General features: G+C 45.1%; 1 protein-coding gene across 1 annotated transcript; it reads right to left on the reverse strand.

Annotated features, from left to right (window-relative positions):
* Positions 1 to 7,898: 7,898 nt before the first annotated feature.
* Positions 7,899 to 23,766, reverse strand: LOC135913316 (uncharacterized). The gene is made up of 3 exons (XM_065445912.1): positions 23,208 to 23,766; positions 22,036 to 22,588; positions 7,899 to 8,296 (listed from the first exon to the last, which is right to left on the reverse strand). Exons 1-3 carry the CDS (start codon positions 23,530 to 23,532, stop codon positions 8,008 to 8,010), a joined length of 1,167 nt encoding a protein of 388 aa, XP_065301984.1. The 5' UTR covers positions 23,533 to 23,766; the 3' UTR covers positions 7,899 to 8,007.
* Between the last annotated feature and the right edge of the window lie 2,651 nt (positions 23,767 to 26,417).

The following is a 26,417-nucleotide window of genomic DNA, read 5'->3' on the forward strand; positions in this document are numbered from 1 at the left end:
AAGCACTATCACCTGGATAGGAGGACTTATCCTCCCCGTCATAGCAAACTGGCTAGACCTCTGGCATCCACTTTACGCAAGCTTCAGACTAAGTCCTATCCCAACCTGGCCCTTTTCCATTCGATCACTTCAGAGGCTTCTAGCTCTACTTGTACCGACTGTGGGGCTGTTAGCAATCTCGAACACATGCTCTGATGATGCCCCTACTTACAGGGACCCAATCACATCACGGAAGAAGAATGGAGCTCTGCCATCTAGAGCTCACAACTTTCACGGCATATTTGGGCTGTCCAGAGAGCCCACAATGCAGCGATTAGGCTCCGCCTAACCCCACGTGTGAGCGGTCCGCATCTCTGCCTACAGCAAAGTTTCTCAGGACCTTGTAAATAAAGTTTTTTTGTCTGTCTGTCTGTCTGTTCTGACCTTTCTATGCCTGCTATCCTAATCATTAGATAGGCAAAGTATCACTATCTCATGAAATTTTCATGATGATTGCATGACATACGTATGCCTGCCAAACAGATTTTCAGCGGGGCATGGCAAAACACTTCCATGTTAAAAAATCACTATGAATCCAGAGTGGTCTGTAATAGGGGTGTGCGAATATTCGAAATTTCGAATACGAATCGAATATTGTCCTTATTCGAAGCGTATTCGATTCGAGAAATGCATATTCGTAAATTCCCGAATATTCGAGGACGGCCGAATAATGGTCGAAACGGCGAATATTCGGACAGACTGTGAATAATTTAGCAATTAACGAATTATATGCTTGCTCCACATTCTCCTAAAAACATGTTTCTTCACTGAGAGCTTCACATGATCCGCTCATTATCTGTATGCTCTACATTAAGATGGCAAGTTGGGCCAGTTTGTTGGGATTCATAGTAAGGTTCGTTACAGCGCAACACAAAACAGAGACAAAAGAAGGTACAAAACGACGACACAGCGTTACAGCACTGTGATCTTAAGTGCTGTAACGAACCTTACTATGAATGTGTACGCTCTGTTCCAGTCTATCCGCATCAGGCCCATGAGACATGATCAGTTTCGATTTTTTTTTTTACCAAGCTTTATTCCAGGGCTCTTCCATAACAATATATGATGTACTTTCGGGCTTTGTAAGTATGCGCAATAAAATATGCACCTAGAAAATGTTACCTGGACAAATGTCACAGTGCATAGAGAGCCCTTACTTTCTGAACATGTTGAACAGTATATTTTCCTTCGCGATAATCTGTAACAAGCGTTTACCTGACAGAGCATTACCTATAATGAGTGCCTCTTTAACCCGAAGCAGCCTCGTAAAATGCAATATTATTTTTAAAAGGGTAATGAAGCTATTGTTACCTCGTTTTGCAATTTTTTAATACTACACATATATTCGATATTCGATTCGATATTCGAAGACAGTTTTTCGCCTTATTCGTATTCGATTCGTATTCGAAAATTTCAATATTCGCACACCCCTAGTCTGTAAGCAAGAATGGTGTGAAGCAACATTCGCATGTACACTGAACAAGTGTGCAGTATCGCAAGTTACATGAAAGCAAAAAGTCCTCTAAATTGGAAAAAAGAAGAAAAAATATCTACGACAGAAGAAATTCTGGCAGAAGCCATCTCCCAATGAATGTTCGTGTTCATGCATTAAAGGCATTATTAAAGGCATGCATTAGCATTAAAGGAATGTGGTGACAATGTGTTGCCAAGTTTTTCGCTTCTCTGTAGCCTCTGAATTCTTAAATTTTCTGTTATCAACATCTTCGACACTTCTGTGCAGCTGAACATTGCACATTCAACGCATGCTCTGGTCCCATTCTGTTCACTTGACTTCTTTCTCCACACTCAGCAGCTTTTGATACCAACTTTTTTCACCTATCTGTAGCTAACTCCTTCCATTTCCTGTTTCTGACTTCTTGCCTCTTGTTCTGATTGTCTATCCAGGTACCAACATAGGGTCACATGCCCACATGCCCAGTGGCCCAAGTTGTCTATTTGAGCACAAATACTGTGGCCCATAACCAGCGACTCAAGTTGGCATGAAAGAGGTTGGATACAGACATGCATCATGCATGCCGGAAAGAGAGTGAAGTTCCCAAAGAATGCTAATCGTATTATTATTTCTTTTGAGGCATTAACAGATTAGAAGCTGCAAAATGTGGAAGTATATCTCGTACACGGTAGAACTAAGGGATAAATAATTGACGAGTTTAACGTCCTGAAGTTTCAATGGGCTTTGGGGGACGCTGCAGTGCAGCTCTTTGGATTCATTTTGACCAGCTGGCGTTCTTTATTGAACATCCAAAGCACACTACGTAGCTGCTTTCTGCATTCCACGTCCACTGGGATGCAGCCACCTCAGCTTGCAATAAAACCCGTGATCCTGTGGCCAGGAGCAGAATGTCAAAACCATTGAGCCACCTTGCATCAGAAGATTCCTACAAAAATTACTAGAGGGAACTCTTACGTTGGGCTCGTCCAGCTACCATGAAAATGATTGTTAGTAGTAGATAGATTTGTCCAATTGGAAAAAAGAAGAAAAAATGTCTACAACAGAAGAAATTCCGGCAGAAGCCATCTCCCAATGAATGTTCGTGTTCATGCATTAAAGGCATTATTGGCATTATAGGCTCTTGGTGCTTGTAGCTGCAAACATCCTTGTGACTTATTACACCTTATCTGTCTTGCCAAGCACTCATTGTTTAGTTCTACACAGAAAGGCGGATAGCCCCTGCATAAATACATGATTATTGCAGATTGTTTTGTTGGGAGCTCGGTTTAGAGGAGGCAAGGAACACACGTCTTGACAGGTTGAGAACGTAGAGTCCATTGGCTTTATTCAAAGGTAAAAGTAGGTTTGCCGAGTTGCAATGGCGACGCCCCAGTTGGGCAGCCGCTTCGGTTCCAAGAGAGAGCAGGGGGCAATGACCCCCATAGCGAGGCAAACTGGATTTCCGGAGCAAGATGCAATGACCCTAACGGCGGGGACAACGAACTGACAGACGGTCACTACACTTTCATTTATGGTTCAGTATTTTGCCGAAAATGCACAATTTTCAAAGTTGCAAAGCCGTTTGAAGCCAGGAAGACAAAGTTTACGCCAATTCATCTACCAGCCATCATTCTCAAGCTGGCTGAACCGCCATGCTTATGGCTTCCATAGGTTGGATGGATGGATGAGCTTCCCCTTGGATGGATGGATGAGCACCACCAAGCTCTTGCTATTATACTGCCTAATGTCCTACCTAGGTCAAAAAAGAAAAAAATAACGCTATGAACTCCAACAACCCATTTTCTGATCTCCTATTGCGAACTTTGCTTTTGTACGTCTGCATTTTTTTGTTTCCCTGCTTTTTATTCCACCAATCTTTCAATCGCCTCTTACTAATCTCTCCTGAAGACATGTTTACTTTTCCACTGCTGTTGCTGAACCCAAGGGCTTCAAGGAGGCCAGTGGTGCCTAAATCGACCGCTGGGCTGACGTCTTCACCTTCTAATAAAACATGCTCCATTGTTTTCCGAGCTTTACCGCAGCAAGCACATGCTTCTTCTTCCTTCTTATATCTCGCTTTATAGGTGCATGTTCCAAGGCATCCCGATCTCGCTTCGAACACTAGTGCACTAGTGTCCTGACACTAGAACACTAGTGCCAGACACTGGTGCCAGAGCTCGCTCTGGTAATTTTTTTGAAAAACTCTCTGCTGGAAAAGATGCAGTTTGAGAAATGTGTGAAGCCTTCACCATGGCTGAGCACAATATGCCTTTACTACATAATTCTCCGAAAGAACACACAACTTGAGTCAGGTGTCCTGAAATATCAAGTCATCATTGTCTAACTCTTAAAGGGAAACTCCGGCGATATTTTTCGTTGTCCACTGATCTCAATAAAATTTTGAATATACGTTCTCCTTTGCACTCCGATTACTTGTGCCACACTATATGGCTGCAAGTCATTTAGTTTTCCTGAAAATGAATTTTAAAGATTGGTTGTGTTCCCGACTCAGGACTTTCTACTGGCCACCTTTTGTTTGTGACATCTGAGACTACACCACCACTGTCGCTGAAATCGTCGCTTGAATCGCCGCTGTCTAGTTCGGAAACTCTGTAAAGCTCCCTGTGTCACCAGGAGACATCATCAGCTTCACTTCTTTGGGGTTAGCACCAATGTGTGCCCGATGTGGGAATCAATGCTCTGCGTTGAGCACAGCAGCCAGGTGCTCTAACCATTACCTCACAATGGCATGCATATTTCCCCTGTTCCAGAGCTAGCCAGCTCTTGAAAACCCATGGCACGGCTACCCCATGCCACTTTGTAGTCTTCTTTCCTCGTGACAGCTCGCGCTTTGAGGCGCCGTGTTGGATTGCACTATCTCCGAGACCAACACTTTCCTCGTAGCACTTTATGCTGCATAGAAGCAGTGTAATGTTCTGCCAACTTCATGATTGCCCAAGTTAAACATGTTTTAACATTTATTCTCTGGAGCACAAATGCCATCATTGTTTTAACATACACCACATGACATAGCCAAATATACATTTCATTGTATAACACGTAGTCGCTGATGACCTCACAATCTGTTTCTCTCGTTTACACTCCTCCACTACCTATGTAGAGCCCAACACTCGCCATGTAGGCTCGCATTGATGGCCAGTATAGAAATCATGCCACTGTCGTCATACGATCGTCTACAATGTGGTTGTCATGCCGATGTCGTGACATACACGTATGCTAACATACCCACAAGCACTGCTCAACTTACAGGAGCACGTTAATTCACCCGGTATCAAGTTGTGGAACCCCAAACATTGCTGCATAGCCTGATACCTGCAAAGTTCTTTGGATAACATAGATTCTCACAGTGCATGGGATCAATTTTTCTGTTTATCATTTGGAAGAGAGGAGGCTTTTTCAGAAGTTCCCTTTCTTTATCTTTACTTTCTCTTTAAACTGCAGTATTTTCAGAATTGCCCCACATTTATAGACTGCACTATTTCCAGGATCGGCCCACATTATTCGTTGAGTAAAGCCATACTACCAGTTTCTGTTTCAGGCGGGTGCAGTTTGAACAGGTGCATCTGGGTTTCATTTCGGCCTTTTTGCCGTAATTACGCCTTTACTACTGCTCCATACATTGCTCTATGCCAACTTGGTGCATCTATTTTGTTCCAAACTTTATTTTCATGCCGTTTTAATTGTTCTATGTGCTCTAGACGGCTTAATATCATCTAATTTGAGAAGACAAAAGTGGCTACTTACCCAGATACTACTAAGTCCAAACCAATCTGAAGTACCCAAAGAAGACTTTGGCTTCAAAAATTTAAGCAGTCCGATGTTCCTCCTATTCCCCTCCCATGAGGAGTGACGTGTGCCAGTGACCCGGCCCCATTCTCACCCTGAAATCGCTCAGAAAGATACTGGCTTTCATCGACGTCAACTAGAAGTTGAATCACTTCCCATCTTCCTTATTCCTAACATGTGTCGCAGTTTACATCAAGACATGTGCAGTATTTGTCTGCCTAACACGGCTACCTATACAGATAGACGTATACTGTGAATGGTTAGGCCCTATACAAAAGAAATAAAACAGCAACAAAAACGAGACCACCTTTACATCTATGACAGTGCAACAACAATGCAACAAGATACAAAAGAGAGGATTGCGCACCCGAGCAGTCACGCATTATAAAAAGGAAACATAATTTGTAATTATTCTATTGAACACAAAGAAGCAACAATCAAGACATTTGGCTATCCCAAATGGGTTTAGTTGGGATTCGGGACTTTTGCTCAAATGTCAAGACTATCCCACAGAATTAGGGACGATTGGTAAACCTAGTGCTGCCACACTCTTGCAGAATCACACCCACCACCCTTCACCTATTGTCACACCAAGCCAGGGTATTGGCATGACAACTGTGATTAATTTCAAAGGCCATAGTTTTGGCACAATATTGTTCTCTCCCACCAGTTAAAGCCAGTGTGATCTCTTTATTTTAACTTTTGCCAGATTCAATGCGCAGTCGTCACACCTAAGGAAGTACAGCCAGTGAAAACCCCGCCACTTTTCGCATCGACTGCTACACATTTGCAAGCAAAATGGTCACGACCTTCTTGTTTGCAAATGAGTAGCACTATATGCAGAAAGTGGCAGGGCTTTCAAGGAAGTTGAAGGACAGAGCAGTCTATCTCTCGAGTGAAATTGCAGGCTCTCTGCTGGGAACACGTGAATAACATCAGGCACACGAATAACATTAGGCCCATCAAAGCAACGTAGCAACACACCGTATCGCCACCACTGAAACCCATCATGTATGAGGCAAGCATGCAGACAGATGGAGTCTTTTTCCTCATCGAACTCCCGCTGCTGCTTGCGGCAGTCAGCGGTTTGGCCAAAGTAAACTAAATATGGCTGAGTAGCATCTCGTATGTTACTCCTGGGTCAGAGCAGATTAATGTAATGATGTGCAATGGTAGTCAGATCGAGTTAAGTTTATTTGCAACAATTTTGTGGGATATTGGGCATAAACCTCACCAAATAGCAGTATTAATACTGAAAGCCACCTCCTTCTACGAGTATCCATTACTGCTTGTAGATGCAAGCAGCAGTGATTGAAGTTAACATCAAAGAGATTCATTGAAGATTAACACATACCCTGTGGCGAACACCTAGTGGCACACACTCAGTGACCCAAACAGGGCCGTGATCTGGTAGCGATGCCTTTTCTCAATGCCAATGCCTTTCGGTGCTCTTCACGTTTGCAAGTGGCTGCGTTCGATGCTCCGCCCGGGGCAGAGCGTCTCTTGACCACTCACGAATGCAAAAAGCGTGAAAGGCATTAGCATCTAGAAGAGGCATCGCTACAAAATCGTGGTCCTGGCATCAAAGAGGTTCATCTAAGAGTGACATATACACAGTGGTATTACCCAGTGACCCAGGTTGGCCTAACGATTGGTTTCGAACCTTGTTCCTCAGCACAGCAGCCCTATGCTTTACCCATTAGACCATGGGCTACCCAGTGCCCCAGCTGGCAGAAAAATGGTTTGGTGCAGTCAAATGAACAGACAAACACACATACCACACACTGGGTGAAATTCCCAAGGAATACTAATTGCATTAAAACAAAGCCTACTATAAAATTTTAGTTTAACCAGCTTCGGAGTACATTGTACTCCCCCCCTTGAATGTCTCACATTCACATATTACCTCAAGCATGGCCGGCAGTGTGCAATGCTGGCCAGACAAGCATATACGGGCATGGCATTTAACATAGGCCTAGATGTAAGCACACCCCTATTGTAATACAACTTCTGCAGCCAAGAATTGAACCCATGACTTCTTATCAGCAGCAGAATACTGTAGCCACTGAATCACCATGGTGCGTTATGCAGGTACGTGCATCAGTGATGGTGTAGTATCACTTGACCACCACCCCTATCTCAGTGATGTGTACTGTCTTTCGCTTCACATCCAAAGTCAAGCTGCACTTCACATTGCATTTGGAACTCCACTGCATTGGAAGATGATGAAATTATTTGTTGCGCCCTTGAGAAATTAAGGTTCATTTTGTAATTGCTAGTTGAACTGCTATATGTAAGTTAAAAAAAATAAACATTTTGTGATGGCACTTCATTAAGGTATCTCACAGCTTTACATCACACTTTACATGACATTACTGCCGTAAAATGGGTGGCTTATGTGCCATGTGGTCAGCTTGGAGCTCAACGCACTTATTAGGAATTATTGCTTGAAAACACTTGTAGATCAATGCATTCTTGTCTATTAGTGGTCACCTCGTCACCATCTTTTTTTTGCTTTCTCAACTGCACACACTATACTGTACACCTACGTTCTTGTGCCTTAGTTCACAAGGGACCTGAAGATGGAAGCCAACACAAGGCTGTTTGAACGCTCTTTTATTGTTGGGTCAGACTCTCCCAATGTATTTTTAAGGTTTTCGTCATATTTAAATAACGTGCCTCTATCTCGTCATGGCAAAACAACTCGCTCAGCTGTTGAAAAACACTGTCAAATTGTCTCTTATGGCAGCCCCATCTGGTGAAGTCTTTCCGCAAGATAAAGGGAAGCGAAAGAATGTTGAAACACCACAGCTGGCCTCGGCACTTGCACCCGGTGGAGAAGACATCCTATTGCCTAGAAAGTTGTGAAGCACGCACATTGCGCATATTATGGCAGCAGCCCTTTCGGGTCTCTCTTGGATGACGGTTCGGAGGCACCCGAAGCGGTTCTCCATCGTCCCAAAGGCATCGTCCACGACTTGCCGGGCCCTGGACAACCTGGAAAGCAATGGAAGTTATTGTACACCATTTCACACTCGGTAGGCGATGCTGTACTAGTTACACCAGCAGTGCATTCGTGGAAGTCACTTCCCATGCTTCACGGTGCACCTGTAGTTTATCTGCTATCTTTCTACGATATAACTAAGTCATATATTACAAACATAACTTGTGGACACATGGTCATGTCAACTAATGCATTATTGGTGCACCTTTGTGCTGCCAATATTTGTGACACACTATGCTTCAGCCCCGAGCACAAGCCGTGCACTGTGAATGCTGGTCGTAGGCACAGTGCTCTCTGAACATGCTGCACTAGTTACGCAAGTAGTGAAGTCGTAGAAGTCGCTTCACACACTTCGCAGTGCGGCTGCGAGAAATATATAGTGCACTGTTTGTGCATGTTTACACTTACAGTCTATGCGACATACTAGGTTTTGGTCCTGCGCTGCGGCCACTGGTTGTAGACATAGTGTTCCCTTGTCACAGCTTCCCAGACATTTGGAACACAAAGCGTGCCGTGCCATTTCTGCTGCCAGGCCAATTCACTGGCTTGCCCGCCCACATCTGCTCATTCGGTGGCAAATAGGTTCTGATCTATGACAATTTCCATGTACATAAGTGCTTTATATTTTACAACACTAAAGTATGACACTGAATGTTACGTCACATTAGATGATGCATGCCTATATCTTTCTTTCGCGTGTGATGCACTACTGTTTGGCCGCAAATGCAAACAGTGAAGGAAGCTTCTCTAGCCTTCGCACCGTCACCTGCTATGCATGAAATGGAGTATAGGTTATTGAAAAGGTGTTACTTGCCAAATAAGCCATGCTGACAGGCAACCTTGTTTGAGCAACCGGGGAAAAGGATGTGCTGTGGTGACAGGCAACTTTATGTGGCAATGAAGGGGAAGCTACAGGAATGGAGCTTAGCCCATGTGTTACTGCACCGAGTAGTCTGGAAGAATTTGGCAGTGCTACAGCTCATTTTGTTTCTGTAGAGCTTCAGCATCTTGGAGCACATACTGAATCAGCTTGGCCTGCTACTTGCAAAGGATGACATTTAGCTTGCCAAAACAAGGAAATGCAAAGTAAAGAAACAAAATTCAAGCTTAAATGAGCACTGTTTTTATATCTTATTTTGAGATAAGTGCTGCAGTAAATTAGATGTTTATATTTTGAGTTTCCCTGCTTTAAACAAAAGTGAATGATACTGTGGAATGAGTTTCAAGAATGCAGTCTCATGCATGTGCTTCACCTATGTGGCTTGCCCTTCAATGTCACAGTTGGTTATCCTTAAATATAGACATGCAATCTTTGTGCCATAATGAAGCATCTTATATATGAGTTACAACACAAGCTACATACACAACACAATAGGAATATTTATTATATTGACACACATTTTTGAGGTTCAACCTTTTCCTCATGCTTTTCACATGTAAGAATGACACTTAACAAACACGGAAGTTGAAAAACAGGATATTTTGAGAATAAGGTTGCTCTTGGTATGCCAGACCTGGCATTGTTGACACTACCATGACATCATGACACAGCAAAACTTGTTGACATGGTGCAGCAGGAAGGCTAGCTATGACAATTCTGCTCGTAAAAAAGAAAGTAAAAAGTTGCATGCATTTCTTTTGGCTACATTGCCACGCGGCAATTGCAGCAATTGCAGGAACAGAGCAAACAGTGCATCATGAAGTCGCTGCATATCCACCACTGAAGCACCAATATTGGAAAAGGCTTGTAGAAATGAGTGCTGGGTGCCCAAAAGGTAATTGTACAGCGAAAATGGTGGTCTTCAAATTTGAAGTTTCACTTGCAGCAGTGTTGCGACCACCACACGAGAGGCTGAAAATGTCCACCACTTGCTCGAAGACGTCTGCACACGATGCTGCATAAAGTTACTCACTCAGTGGATGTTATCTGAGCTGTGTGATGGGTAACAGCTGTCTGTAGCTCCTGCGGTATGCGAGGATTGATCTCGTACTCCCGTCCTTTCAGTGCACACCACAGCCATTACCATACAAACTACAAGTCTAGCGTTATCATTTTTGAAGAAACTGCGATGTCATTCACGTTATGATATTGTTATGGAAGGATGAGGGAAAAGAGAGGAAGAAAATCGGAGGCGCTGGCTACTGCGTGTTGTTGGTGGTCAGCCATCTTAGCTATTCTGACTCATCCTGTACATATATATTGTAAATATAGTTTTTATATACTTGTAACATCCCCATAACATATTGGTGAGAGGTGTGGGGGGCCGCAGCTGGAAACAGAGCTCCGCAGTGGACGTTGCGTTCCGTGCGCACCATGAATAGAGAGTTTTAGTATTGGGGACGCAAGGCGTTGGGGCCCCAAGCGCTTGGGTGCGTTTGCGCTTGCGTACGCAAGCAGAAACGTGTTATAGGTTAGCGGCCCCAAACGCAAACCGCAACGGGGTCGCATGCGCTCGCAGCACCACCAACGTCTGATCGTTGCTGCGTTATCATGTTATAAAATATGAAATGAAGCATATGAAGTAAAGTACATTAAACTCTTTTTATTAGAAGCAGTTAATAGAGAGGTTTACAGCGTCCAGTAATCGGGTAAACGCAGGCTGGGGCGTTGGGGCGGAGCCATGAACTAGAGCGGCCTGCATGGTGCTGCCACCTGCTGGCGCAAAGCTCAAACAGACAAAAACAGCTAATATTGCAGTAACCAAGTGTATTTTACTTTGCTGCGGGTATAAATTTTTGGCAGCAACACAATTAAGTCAGTGCCGATAATTTACACCAGCAGCGAAGTAGAATAGACTTGGTTACAGCAATATTAGCTGCTTTTGTCGATTTGAGCTTTGCGCCGCCAGGTGGATGCACCAAGCAGGACGCTCCCGTTTATGGCTCCACCCCAACACCCCAACTGCGTTTATCCGAATACCAGACACGCTAAACCTCTCTAATACACATAAAAACGACGTCTGTCGACACTTGGCGAAAGATTTATTAGATTATCTACCCGCTAGCTACTCGTAAGTTCTCCTACACCGCAAGAGTCATGTGGGTAACGTGACCTCTTAGGGGCAGCGATGTTTTCGGCCGCTCCAACAACCCAAGGACGCAAGTAGACGTAGCGGTCTGCACATGCGCAGTAACGTCGCCCCTAGTTCTTGCGTACGCAAGCCACTTGCGTCCCCAACACTAAAACTCCCTAATGACGGTGAGCAAGCATGATCAACGTCGTTCCCACCTCCAACGTCACCATCGCCAGCTACGTCGCTGTCACCTTCAGTTGTCGTGGTGCAACCCAAGGATCCTGGAACTTTCTGCGGTCCCAATGGCGCCGACGTTGATGAGTGGGTGGCCATCTACTAACGCATGAGTTGAATAAACAGAGGGGACCCTACGCTTGTGCTAGCTAACCTGCTGTTCTACCTAAGAGGCACGGCAAAGGTGTGGTACGAAAACCACGAAGAGGAGCTAACCAGCTGGGACCAATGCAAAGAGAAATTGACAGAGTTGTTTGGCAAACCAGCCGGCCATAAAATTGCTACAAAGCAGAAACTGGCCTTCCGTGTCTAATCCCCCACGGAGTCCTATGTCTCGTACATCCAGGACGTGCTGGCACTTTGTTGTAAAGCCGATCACGACATGACAGAAGCTGAGAAGGTTTGGCATGTGCTTAAGGGTATTGCTGACAACGCATTTATTCGGTTCATATGCAAGAGCTGCTCTACAGTTGACGCAATCATTAAAGAGTGCCGACAATTCGAGCAGGCCAAAAGCCGACACGTCTTGCAACCATTCGTCAGACTTCCCAATACTGCCATGTCAACGTGTGAAGGTCAACCCATACAGCAGCATGCGTCGCCATCAGAGGACGTGGTGCAAATCGTTAGACGTGAACTGGATGCGATGGCGCCCCCAGTTTTCTGTTCGCATAGCCTTGATGCCACCACATTTTCAGTTCCCCTCGTAAAAGCCATCGTTCGCCAGGAACGTGAAAACATTGGTTTACAGTCTGTGTGTGCTGTACCCAATCCCAGAGCTAACGAACGCCCTTCTACTATTTTCGCTCCACCCCGATGCTTCTCTCCACATTATCGCAACCTGACTGAGTGGAGAACTGTGGACGACTAGCCAATACGTTTCCCCTGTCGCTGCATCGGTCATGTCGCCCGATACTGTTGCAACTCGCGGCCCTCAACACCTTGCACTCCGACCAACCTGAGCCGTTTTGATAGAAATACCCGCAATGTTAGGCCCACCGCTGAGTCTAACAGCTCCACCAACTCTGCTCGGAACACGTGGTACAGCCGCCCACCATCGCCGCACGGACACCAGTCTCGTTCACCACAAGCCCGTCGCCCATCTTCCCGTTCGCCGCAGCCATGTCACCTTTCGTCCCCTATGGCTTTTGGCCACACCCTTTCGGAAAACTAGGAAATTTAGCCCTCAGAGATGGTGCTGCAATGCCAACTACTGCAGCAAATCCTCTGTCTGTGCCCACAAGGAGAAGTGTAATTGACGTCAAAATAGACGGCGTACCTGTCCAAACACTCATCGACACTGGAGCCCACGTATCTGTAATGAGTGCTAGCCTACGTAAATGTTTAAAGAAGGTCCTCAACCCAGCAGCTGCCCGAGTGCTTCGTGTGGCCGATGGCAGCGCGCTGGTTGTTCTTGGAATGTGTACTGCGCGTTTAATGATAGCCGGCCACCCTACTTCTGCTCTCTTTGCTGTGATCGACAACTTCCCTCACGACGTTATCTTTGGATTGCACTTTTTGTCCACTCATTCTGCTCTCATCAACTACGCAACCGGCGTTCTTCAGTTAGAATCGCCTCAACTCACCGATGCTTCGAGTACTGCCCCATCGCCTTTGTGCTTGCTTCAAGATGTGCGTCTGTCACCCGAGGCAGTTACTTACGTCACTTTGACCGCCCAGCCACAGATTCCTGACGGTGAATATGTGCTTCACCCCATCATCTACGTGCTTTTGAACTGGAATGTTGCTTTTCCACATACGTTGGTCACAGTTACTAATAACGACATCGTTCTACTGCTTCTTAATTTCATCCTGTGCCCTCAAGTGCTTCCGGCTGGCATGTTCTTGGCCAGCGTTTCTAGTGGTTGCGAATTTGACATTGAGAGTCTGAATGCCAAGAGTGGCTAATTAGCGCCAATTGCAGCTGACAGCTCTGGTTCCTTAACAGATGACTTCGTGAAAATTATTGCACCTGACCTCACCTCTGCACAGGCCATGGACATACGACACCTGCTTGAATCGTACAGTGACATCTTTGATTTCGGCGACAGGCCTAGGCCAAACATTTGTTGTTCACCACAGTATAAACACTGGAGATACGAATCCTATTCGTCGGCGTCCCTATCATGTATCGCATGCAGAACGTCGAGTCATCCAATCAGAAGTGGACAAAATGCTCCGCAAAGGGGTCATCGACCCATCAGCCAGCCCTTGGGCTTCGCCTGTCGTCCTTGTGAAAAAGAAAGATGGTACCTGGCGTTTTTTGCATCGATTATTGCCACTTAAACAAGATCATGCGAAAAGACGTCTACCCACTACCATGCATTGACGACGCCTTGGACTGCTTGCATGGAGCTAAATACTTCTCATCCATCGATCTTCGATCCGGCTACTGGCAGATTTCAGTTGATGAAACGGACCGCGAGAAGACGCCTTCATCAAGTCGGATGGCTTATATCAGCTCAAAGCCATGCCCTTTGGCCTATGCAATGCTCCTGCGACATTTGAACGTATGATGGACTCTCTTCTGCGGGGCTACGAATGGACCACCTGTCTTTGTTACCTTGAAGACGTTATTGTTTTTTCTCTCACGTTCAGCAGCCACCTTACCCAACTCGCTGCAATTCTTGTGGTCTTCCGAAAAGCTGGCCTTCAGCTGAACTCCACGAAGTGTTAATTCAGGCGCCATCAGATCACCGTCTTGGGACACCTCGTTGACGCGACCGGTGCCCAACCAGATCCAGAAAAAGTTTGCGCCATTCGCAGTTTCCCTGTGCGCACTGTTCTGCCTCTGACGCGCGCTGCTTTGTCGGCCTGTGTTCTTACTTTCGCCGTTTCGTCAAAAACTTTGCCAACATTGCTCGGCCTTTGGCAGTTCTTGTAAAGGAAAGCAGGCCATTCTCATGGGGCCTGGAGCAGGCTCATGCGTTCGCCGCTCTCATCGGGTTTCTGACCATCCCTCCCCTACTTGCGCACTTTGATCCATCTGCACCAACCGAAGTTCGCACTGACGAAAGCGACCACGGCATCGGCGCTGTTCTTGCCCAAGACCAGAATGGTACCGAGCGCGTGATAGCTTACACCAACCGCCTGCTGTCACCTGCCAAGCGAAATTACTTCATCACTGAGTGGGAGCGCTTGGCTTTAGTTTGGGCTGTTGCCAAGTTCCACCCATATTTGTACAGCCGCACGTTTTCGGTCGTCACAGACCACCACGCACTCTGCTGGCTGTCTTCCCTATGGAACCTGACTGGATGGCTTGGTCACGGAGCTTTGTGGCTCCAGGAATTTTCGTTTAGTGTCCATTACATGACTGGACGCCTCCACAAGGACGCTGACTGCCTCTCGCATCACCCAGTTGATCCTCCCGATCCTGTTGCACATGATCCGGTGACCTGCGTGATGGCTTTGACTAACATGACCGACATGCGCTTTGAACAACAACGCAACACATCCTTACGGTCCATCATCGCCAGAGTGGAATCTGGCAGCACCGACGGCATGTGCCGCATGTTTGTGCTGCATGACGGCATCCTCTACAGCTGCAATATCAACCCTGACGGCCCTGAGTTGCTGCTTGTCCTTCCTCGTCATCTGTGAACCGTCATTCTCGAACAACTTCACGATACACCGACGGCAGGACACCTTGGAGTTTTGTGTACATATGGCCATGTACAACGCCGGTTCTTCTGGCCAGGTCTCTACCGCTCTGTGCGTCGTTATGTCGCAACTTGCGAATTGTGTCAGTGCCGGAAGAAACCTCCCCTGGCACCTGTCAGACGACTCCATCCCATTGAAGTTCCCCCTGAACTGTTCTTTCGCGTAGGCCTTGTCCTGCTTGGCCCTTGGAAGACTAGAGGGAACAAGTGGATCACCGTCGCTACCGATTACGCGACACGCTACGCGATAACAAAGGCGTTGCCGACTAGTTCCGCAACTGACGTCGCCGATTTTCTCCTTCACTATGTTCAGTTCGCCCCAGGTGCTTGGGTGCTGCTTTCGTCACATGTCGTTGGGTCGGCCTCTCCCAGAAGCTTCTCTCTCGCTACACAGGGCCTTATGAGTCCGACGCCAAGTTAACGACGTCAATTACGCGATTTCGCCTCTACAAGTTGATGCATCCTTAAGTTAGACATCTGTCGACGTCGTGCACGTTTCGCGGCTGAAGCCATATTTCGCTCGCAATTCTTCGCCTGCCATGCACCGAGATGGCGCTTTGCCACCGGGGGGGTCCTGTTACAGAAGGATGAGAGAAGAGAGAGGAAGAAGATCGGAGATGCTGGCTGCTGCATGTTGTTGTTGGTCAGCCATCTTAGCTATTCTGACTCATCCTATATATATATTGTAAATATAGTTTTTATATACTTGCAACAGTCCCGTAACAATATTTTTGTTCATTTTGTCACTGCACAGTTACTTTTCAGACACCCAGCATTCTGGTAAATTATCTAAGGCCCTCCAACACGTGCCAGTATTTCTTCTAGGGTTTAGGAGGCCATTTGATGCAAAAAAAGAACGGCAAGTAAAAAAAATTACTGTTAGTAGGAACATATGTGCTGACGACCAATTATCTTTTATATTACTTTGAATGCTCACCTTTTTACCAAACATGAACTTGAACATTAAAAAATTGAGCCATTCCATCCTGTGAAGGTGGTTGAGCAGCGAAGCTGCTATAGTGGTATAAATTATGTTGGTATAGAGTTTTGTTGGTATGTAATTCTTCAGGCGTACGAATCTCACATAGCCTTCCTGAACAGTGGAGCGAAATGGTAACAAAATTCCCCTTTGTCACCTTATCAGGCGTGCACTGCGTCACGCACCATGTCATACACACACAGAGCTACTGCCGAAAGACTTCTATGACACTGCTGCTCTAAAGAAACAGGTGTTGTCGGTGCAGCTGTGACGAAGCACCATTTAGACGGAGGTGGCCATTAAACCGAGTCTCAACGTAAGCAACAATATGCGTTGATCCGGGCGCAGTCCAAAGGAGTGCACGAAATAAAACATGTTTATTTGTAATTTGTGACTGAGCATACTTCCTAGTTAATTAACTGAATGAAACTTGGAAGGACTAGAGTTTTATTCCAGTGGACAAATATGCGGCTGTCTGTTTCCCTCCCGTAGAAGCCCACGTATTGACAGCAGATGTGAATTCCACAATATTTACAATTTCACTGTGGACTACATAATTATGAAAAGTAAATGAAACTCGGCGTAATGTTAGATTTGTCTTAGAGGCTAATTGTCATATGATTTGTTTCTCAATAGTTTTGATAAAACAGGAGTTACAGCCATTTTCTGTAATCATACTCCCTCTGTAGATGCCCATGTATTGACAGCAGACAGGAATTCTGTAACATTTACAACTTCACTGTGAACTAATTATGACAAGTAAATGAAACTTGGTGTAATGATAGAGTCATCTTAGCGGTCAATTTCACTTTGACTTTTTCCCAGATATCTGCATTAGATTAAAAGCAACAGAGCATTCACGAGAAAGTGGGCTTTACCACAAGGCACTTTCTGTTTGCCACCACAATTATTTCGGAGGGTAGCCATAGATAGCTTCGCTGTAAAAAAAATTTTGTCATTCGCCTGCAAGTAGCATAAATCTAAAATATAAACATTAGCAATTAATCAGAGACCTGCAAGGTGGAGGGTAGCATGAAGTCATAAAGTAAATGCAATGTGGGCAAAATAAATCTATCTACCGGATATTTTTATTTATTCCTTGTACATATATACCTTGTACATATACAACAGGTGCTTCATTTTAGTGTTAATATAATTTTTTTAAGTCACCTGTGGTATTCAGCACAAATCTGCTTATTAAGTTGGAATACTCGAAGAGGTATACATTACTTGCACTGCAAATTAATATGCAGGATTTAATCATTCATAAAATTTTGCTAATTACCTTTAACTAATTGATTTAGTGCACATATTGGAATACATGAATTGAAGCCAGTGATTTCACAAGGCATTTTGAATGCCTTGCGATGTTTCTTTATTTCGTTCATTAGGCACAAGTAATTTCCCCTGTGTTGTCCTTGGTGTCAGTGTTTGTTGGCTTCTTATGATATTATTGGTTGACAGTCATGATTTAATCTCTCAACGTAACACTTGAAATATGAAAATCACTGTCGTGGAAAGCTCCAGAATAAATCTGACCACCTCTGGTTCTTAAACATGACTTAAATTTGGCTACACAGGCATATTTCCATCCTGCACATGAAGCAGATATAAAACATTCTTGATGCATTGTATAGCCCAACACTATTTTCATTTCCCTGCAGCCAAGTTACAATGTGCCACAAAACACACCGCAACTCGAAAGGCACCAACGATGGAACAGATTGCTTACACTTGGATTCCAGGGCTAAACCTTAGACAACACATGACTACAACTTTGTGGTTGCCTCTGAACACACACATCCCACAAAATTTTTCGAAGTCAAAATTAGTGCTTCGATGCAGGTTGGCGCAACTCGATGGTTCGGCATTAGATGGCGCAACAGATGGAGCACTTCCATCCCTGACTCTTGCTACACAGGCACAACAAATGACATTAACTGCTTAATATGCTAAAGGGACTGAGAACTGCCTAGAACATGTCATCAGATGTAGGTAAAAATGAAAACACTGATTTATAGTGACAGAATTGAGCATGCTGCTCGTGAATTAGGTAGAAATTATAATCTTAAATCGGCTCAGAAAGTCACAGGAAACAGTAAGTGGCACCATCTTGCATAAATGTTAAAAGTCAACTTGAACAAGGACAAACACAAATGTACGAGACTGAAGATGTGAAGCACAAACTGCCAACTTAGTTAATAGTTCCTAATGCAAATGCAAAAGAAGATGCAACTACACCACTAGAGCCAATTCGAGCTTTGCTGACATTTAAGTGGCACCAATTTGCAGAGAAGCCTTGGTACCACATATGGTGCTCACATAACTGTAAAAAACAGTTGGCTGTTATTCAGTGTGCCATAATTATTGTTAAAACTGGAGTCTCAATATTATTAGGCACTTGAACTTTGTTCTATGTGTATTACAGGCTAAAAAACTTCACGCTAACAAGGGGCGCTGCCTTCGTGACAAGTGAAATGGCAGACCTGTGGCAGACCTGCATCCCTCAGTGCATGGGGGCACACGAGTGCTATTGTACATGCGTGAGTTTGCAAGTCGGTCAGCTCGAGATTTCAGTAGTTGTCATGCTTCTAAAATAAGGAGCCCACATGTAGCTCCAGCAGAACACTGAACTGCAAATCACAAGTAAAAAGTGTTGTTTCGTTGTCAAAAACTTGGCTGTGAAGAAGCCTTGACTTGTACATGACTGATGCAGTGGGACAAGAAATCGTAAAAGCATGTAGCCATTATTGCAGACATAACTGAATACTTCAGAAAACATGAACCGCCGGAATAACAACCAGATAAAACAAAACATTACTTTCAAAGCTAAGGCTGCACTTGTCGTTTGCTTGTCATGGATGATGGCGTATAATTGCTATGGCGTTCACCTGTCAATGTTTACAGCGTGCGACATCATCCACACTGCAGATAAAAAAATTCTGACAAAGAATGTTCCATGACGTTTTCTGTGCTCCCACTGTAGAATTGGACACTACGACCACTAAGCTTTATGTTCAATGAAACAAAATGGGTACAATTGTCAGAAATGGCTACAGTTGTCAGTTCCTTTATAGCCTAATGCCATTCACTCCAAGGCACAATCTATTCTCACAACTCATTTGACCACCAAATGCGCACTCATTCCTAATGCTAGTTCTTTGTTATGACTTCACTTGCTATACATTCATGAAGTGAACCGAAATAAGTCTTCATAACGTAGGTCTGTTGATGTTTCTAGTGTTGATCTTTTCAGCTTTTGCCCACTTAATTTTTCTGTTTATAAGAATTTCAAACACACTTATTTAAGTTCACTGCAGTTATTGTCATAAAGACGTTTAATGTCATTAAACAGGCCCTAAACCGCCTTTTGAGCTTGGTGAAAAAACACAGACCGTGGATAGCATACGCTGCTGTGAACATCTAAGCTAAATTTTGCAGTCGTGCAAGGCGTGAGGAGTTTGCAAGAACAGCTTGAAGTCACTTTTCTCTCAAGTGCTCTTTTCAACAGAAGCCTGTTCCTCACTTTTCTCTGGATGCCTTATTTTGTAATATAGCAGATTCTGATATGCGGCTGCAAATGGCTAATAGCTGACATCAATCAAGAAGACTGTTTGGATCAGTGCACTTCCTACTTTTACTGTGTATATTTATTGACACAGTCAAATAAACAGGCTGAAGGAAGCGCAACTTTGCTTTCAAATTGTAATAATAATTACACACTTCCAGAAGAAGTCGACTATCATCTGCTCACGTTCTGCCACGGCTGCCAGCATAGGAGCCACACTGCTTATCGATGTCATGGCTGTCGTGTCTCGCTAATTTCGACTATAGTTTTGAACACTCAATTGGCCTCCAACCACGTGAAACTTAACCCCACACCACACGCACACTTGCCAGTGCGCGCTCACTCCTGGCCACTCCTGGTTAGGCGCCTTGGCAGACTTTGCTTCGTATTGAGCTGTTGATAGTGCTTCAAAATGCACAACTTGGTTGTGGCTACTATCTGTCGGTCAAGCTGGTGCAGGACAAAGCCAGTCCACACCACGTAGCATGGCCAGACAGGAGCATATCAGCACGAGCGCACACTCAAACCCTGTCATGCACAAAGCAAATGCTGCAGCTGCATGCAGCTGTGGTCTGCTACGTAGTGTAGATTGCACGGCAGCCGCGGGTTGCCGCAATGAGTCCGCTGGCTGAGTGTGCTGCGGCTCGCTGAAGACAATTGCGTTTGGTGCTCATAGACGCCAAAATTGTAAGTAGTGGAATCTATGCAAACATCCAAAATCAGATTTTAACTGCGTGCCGCTTAACGTTCAGCAGGTGATGCGTTATGGGCATGCCCCACTTCACCGTAGCGATCACAGTGCAAGTAATTGGAGGAAGAACGGAAGCACTGCGAAGGGGCTGTTTGATTGCCGATAACTCCGCTTCTGCTGAATGCAATGAAGTGCTTTTTGCAGCAAAGTATTTTGAAAATAGTCTAATTTAACTTGCAATGCACTTCTACACTTTGATAAAAAGTGGTTCAGGGGTCCTTTAATGGTGTGTGCACAGCAGCAACACAACATATAATGGCGTTGAGAAGCTTAAGGTCCTAGACACTTAATGTCATTACCATCACGCGTGGCTTGGGTATAAGGCAGCATGCATGCTATAGACAGGCTTTGGAAGGTGACATCACAAAAATGCAGTAGGACTGCCATCAGTACTTGCGCATGCAAAAGAAGTGCCCACCTGGCTTACATCTGTGGATCTATCGTCTGCACCAGAGATCCTGGTTGGACATCACAAACACAACCAATTATTGCATTCCACATTTTATGCTGCAGGGCCACTTTCGAATGTTAAGAAAGTGACTAATTACATGGCATAGTGTATTTGGTGTATGAAAAAAAGCTTGTGTGCATACTTGTCACAAACTGCACGGGTTCAAGTTCTGTCGACAGATGAGGTCACTTCTGCAAGGCAAGTTTTGTCAACATTGTTTGAAGTGGCAGATGTGAAAAAGAAACTTAACACTGAACCTTTTCAGCAACTCTTTTCCCCATAAGTCAGCAAACTCTCTAATCAGTCTTTTAGTACTTTTCAAAGAACTCTGGTACAATTTTAGCAAGTCTGAGGCAGACCAAATACAGCTGAGTAAAATGTTGTTTTGGCGAGTCTGAGGTGGAGCGAATGCAGCTGCAAGTTTGAGCCTGAGTTAATACGACTGAGTAGAAATTTGGCGAGTGTGAGTGAGCCCTAAGCAAAAAATATACTTTGCAGGCTAGTCCGAGTGAGTTCAGTTATTTTGCTGACCTATGCTCTTCACAAATGCTCCTATTACACTTAGCCTCGGCATGCTCCTTGACCAGTGATCCCTCTGCCTACAAGCATTCAGATATACACTTAGGACAAGCGCTAATAAATAACTTTGTTTGAGCTAGAGGGGCTATGCTTGAGCGAGTGTTTCTTACAGCACATTTTTGGCTAATTGTGTCACTGTCGAACTTCCTGGTGTCTGTATCTAATATTTTTGTGTTTTATACTTCTTTCTCTCTGGCATCCTCAGGGGCTTTCTTTCTTTCTTTTATCTTTGCAGTCCTCACAGTGTGTCATAGCAAGCCTTCAGCATTTTCTGTTCCTATTTAACCAAGCATTTCTTGTGAATAAAAGTTAGTTCAAGTATCCGGCACTTCTGCATGGTTTTTTCCTTTGTCCTCGTCGTTTGCACTGCCCGTAATCATGAACCAGCACCTACTCACCTTATTTTCTGTTCTTTTCAGATAATGCATGTGACTTCCTTTACTCAAAACTCCACACAATGCTAAGTTCAGTATGCACTGTGTGATGATGGTAATTACCTGTCATTGAACATTCTCTTGTCTTGTGTGAGGTTGGCGTCTCCGAAAGGCTTCATTATGCGCCTCTCAAGCGGCAGTGAGTCGTCTGTTACGAAAATGGGCGGCAGAAGGATGTCAGGAGAGCTCGCCACCTTCACAACTTTTGGCAGACGAGCCCTGTTGAGAGCCTTGTGCAGAGGTGCCACTTCCCACACCTCGTCACCTTCCTGAGCTCCTCTTGCACCCACATCAATGTACATGAACTTGCAGTTTGCATCCACAACAGCGAGAAGAATTAGGCTAAATGTCTTTTTAGAGTTCAAGTACATGCCGCTGGACTTTGACGGCTTCTTAATTACCACATGTCTCCCACTAAGTGCGCCCACGCAGTTTGGAAAGTTGCACTTATCATTGAAGACCCTCATTACTTCCTTCCAATCTTCTTCACTCTTCGGCGCTTTCATGAAGTCATCTTTCAGTTCTTTGTAAATGACAGTGCATGTTTTTTGGATGAGGGCCCCCACATCTGCGCATCCCAGCTTGAACTGCTCGCTCAGTGATTGGGGCAACTCTCCTGCAAGGTGCACACAAAAAATGGTCAGCTGATGGCAACATGTGAATGCATGGAGCAGGAATCACAGTAAATGTGAACAAGCTGTCAGTTGTCACAGCTTTCATCACTTGTGAGCCCAAGTACGAGCCCATAGAAATATTAAGCAGTGTCGTAGTGGTAAGGGTGCCCCAACAGGACTCCACTCAATCTCAAAGAACTACTCGCATAGCAACATACATTTGAAAAAAAAAAATGGGAAAAGATTTCAGATGAGAATATTGCAGTAATCACAGGTTTTATATATATGTAATGTGGATACATGTTCGTATTGACATGCGATAAAGCGCTCTGATGGCGTTTCCTACAGCACTTTAAGGGAGGGGGCATATCTCCAAGGGCTTATCAGGCCCAAAAGCAACTTCATTGATCTGAAGTGACATTGCCGATGGTCGTGTCACCACTTGAACAAGAATCGGAACAAATGATCGGTAGTGACACAAGTGGCAGGCACGGTCGGCGGCTGTGGTCGCGGCAGTTTCAATAAACACTACAAACATCGCGGCAGCCGAGCAAGTCACCGCGCGCGCCCTCTTGAAACGCAAAGAAAAATGAGGACAATGAAACACGTGGCAGTGTTTACCTGACGAGAGGTACCGCAATGTCACTTGAAGCCGCGTCTGCGCCGATATGTGACGGTGCGCAGAACTCTTGTCCTTTTCGATCCCCGCACGCACACGAGACAGCAAGTGTAAGAACTGTTCTCTGCTCACGTGCAGCAGATTCCTGTAATCGTGCGGACCAGAGTTCAGGCGGTCCACAAGGAGCCGCTTGCTGTGAGAGTCCGGCCCTTTTCTACCAGTGTCATCCTTCTTGTGCCGTTTTGCGGTGCCGTAAAAAATTTCATCGTCTTCTAGTTCAGTCAACAGCACTGCCAATGCTAGCAAACGGCGCTTGTTTGAATTCATCTTGGCGATGAAAGAAGCAACAAGTGGTGGTGAAGCGCTGCACGAAGTCCAGGTGAAATGCCAGCAATGCTACAGGGACTGGTTCTCCGGCAGCGCAGAGGCGCAGATCTCAAAGACACCACACAAGAAACTGCACAATGACCGCCAGTAGGGTGGCTACCGCCAGTATTTAAAAAGCGCAAGCGCCCTCTTTTAACTATGGAGGAAATACGTAGGAGAGGCCCCGGCCAGCACGGATGTGTTGGAGAAAGTGTGGCGGAAGTCATGTGCTGCTTTTCGCAAAGCGCACTGGGACTGGTAACCCAAACGTTAACGTTGCCATAGCAACCGCGCTCCTGAAGCGCTCACGGCTGCTTTCAGCCTCTGAAAAGCGAGATTGCCTAAGATTTTTCGGCCCGCATATTTCTCGAAGCCCATTCTGTTCACAGAAATAGCTGATTTTGGAGTGTGGACTGTGAGCTTGAAAGTTGTGTTTGGGTCTGTGAGTGTGAGTGTCAGCCTGCAACAGACACACTCAAGCAATCGTTGTCATCGTCGTCTTCTTCAACGTGTCACAGAAAAGCGCAGGAGCACGTCTGCTTCACTAAAATTAATGTTACAGAAGTTTCGCAGGCTTTTTTTCTGACGCGCGCCAGCAGCACACACTGAGTGGCTTGTAGCAATGCAAGTTCAAAGCTCGCGCTTATTTGCTCCGACGCGCCGATTGGAGGCGCAAAGGACATTCAAAGGTAGATGACACACCAACAAGGCTGCACTTCCGGCATCAAAAACGTGACGTCAGGGCCAACGTTACTAGAGTAGGTCCTAGTCTAGAGTTTCGTACAGTGAAACTCTGTGGTCAGGGCTTCTTCTCCTTGGAAGAGGATGGATGGATGGACAATGTTCTTAGACATTCTTCAGTTTCACAGCTCCTGGCCGACGTGGCCGCAGTGGCTGTCACTGGAACTACCGGCGCTGCAATCGCGTCTTTCGTCACACGCCGCCCGTCGTCTGCTCCTGCTGCGATGCGTCGTTTGCACCAACTGGCCTGTAGCGCTTATGCGTCAATAAATGTAGTTAAAATACGCACTCTGAGTTTTGTGACAAACCTGCCACGCTTAAGAAACAGTGACTTTACTGTGTCGATGTATCTGTGTCAATGTATCTTGCAGTCGCATCTCTTCACGCACGGTGCTTCGTCTACTATGATTGGTGCGACGCGTCGTTTGCCCCACCTAACATGTACCGCTTGCTCGTTAGTGAATGTGGCTTAGCTACTCGCTCAAAATTTTATGCCAAGGGTGACGCAAGAAACGACATTTTCCTGTGCCGACCTCGAAATGCACATGTGGTTGGCGCATCGAGGCTGTAGCTGTACGGGGCAAATGAGCGGCCGGGTGAGATGATTCGGTTTTCCAACAAAGTTTTCCCAGTCAGAAGCGCCAAACTGGACTGCTCAGTGCTTTTTTATAGCAGCGTATTCATACCATGCGTAATAAATTAAGACGAGCGCCTGTATATAATTCCCAGTGGTATTAAGAATGTACGTATCGCGCGAAGCTCGAGATTGTAAGGTGCACCAAATGCTACTCATCTGCTGGTAAGCTAATCGCCTCTCACAATTTTAATGCATAAGCATTCTTTGGCGAGTACTCTTTGCAAAGTCCGTCTGTCACGCGAAAAGTGTAATGCCTTGTATCGGCACAAAAATGCGTCATTTCCGAAGTTAAGACATACAAATTAATTCGTTAAAGTAGTATAAATGTAGATGACTGGCATCTGTATAAGCTATAAACAATAAACAAACCAAACTCCTATCTGGAAACTGAATGTGCTCGGTGAATTTCTCCGCCCGCCATCTGTTCCTTGTCTAATAAACCTAATTTGTGCATGCCTATGTCCCTCACGCACCCAAAAATATTTGCGTTCAATGCGATCGGCAGGAAGTGGCAAGAACCGATTCGACAACTGAACTCAAAGGATTCTTTTATTCTCTACGAATAAAATTGGCAACGAACTTTGTGAAGTCTTTTATTTATTTGAACAACCTTCTTTCAAAGTAATTTAGCATTTATTATTGTTATTATTATTATTATTATTATTATTATTATTATTATTATTATTATTTTTGCTGGCGAGTCCCGTGCACGTGCTCTGTAAGCGCTCGTTTAATATTCTTTCTTTTTCTTTTCTTTTTTTTGTCAAGTGAATGCGCATGATCACATAAAACTTGATTAGCCATGCCAACGGCTACAAATCTTCACATCCAAATGCACGCACTCGCGGATGGTTTCTCCAGCCTGACTGGGGTGTTCCATAATGAATAGCCGGTAGCAGGATTCACTAAAGTGTGATGAATGAATGTTTCTGCAATTATTAATAATTCTGTACGCGTTCATTAACGGTGAATATGCCAGGATTGTTTTGAACGACGTCACATCTCTGAGAATAAAGGTGCTTGCGGGCACAAAATCACGTATATTTGAAGCCACAGGCATTTTCCTTCATCGTGTTGCCCATACTTATGGTTCTGTAGTTGCTTAGGGTTGTGTTCGGAGGTTTGCCCGAATAAAGTTGCATCTACAGCAAGAGATAACGTTCATAACCTTTCGCAAGTACAGTAAAAGCTCGTTAATTCGAACCGCAAGGGGAAGCCGCTTCAGTTCGAATTAACGAAAGTTCGAACTAACGAAAGTGAAGGAGGGCAACAGTACACTGCGATTTGGAAGCAGTAAGGCATGTCAGAAATTTGGCGTGTCAGAAAGTGATGGCGTGTGCCGCGGGCACACGCCATCTTCAAGTCGAAGCTCTGGGTCCGACAGTGCCACACCACCGATGTCCACTGAAACGAACGTTAGCCGAGGCTTAACACCATCACAATGAATCGCGATGGCCGATACCTCCTA

This window comes from Dermacentor albipictus, chromosome 6 (genome assembly GCF_038994185.2).
Source record: "Dermacentor albipictus isolate Rhodes 1998 colony chromosome 6, USDA_Dalb.pri_finalv2, whole genome shotgun sequence".
Taxonomy (NCBI): Eukaryota; Metazoa; Arthropoda; class Arachnida; order Ixodida; family Ixodidae; genus Dermacentor; species Dermacentor albipictus.

Bases quoted from the DNA above. Each gene is read 5' to 3' on its own strand.
- LOC135913316 (XM_065445912.1), bottom strand. From the start codon at position 23,532: ATGAATTCAAACAAGCGCCGTTTGCTAGCATTGGCAGTGCTGTTGACT. The intron at 22,589-23,207 runs GTAAACACTGCC...TGCACCTTGCAG, and splicing joins ATTGCGGTACCTCTCGTCAG to GAGAGTTGCCCCAATCACTG. The intron at 8,297-22,035 runs GTAATTACCATC...ATTGCTTTCCAG, and splicing joins AAGAGAATGTTCAATGACAG to GTTGTCCAGGGCCCGGCAAG.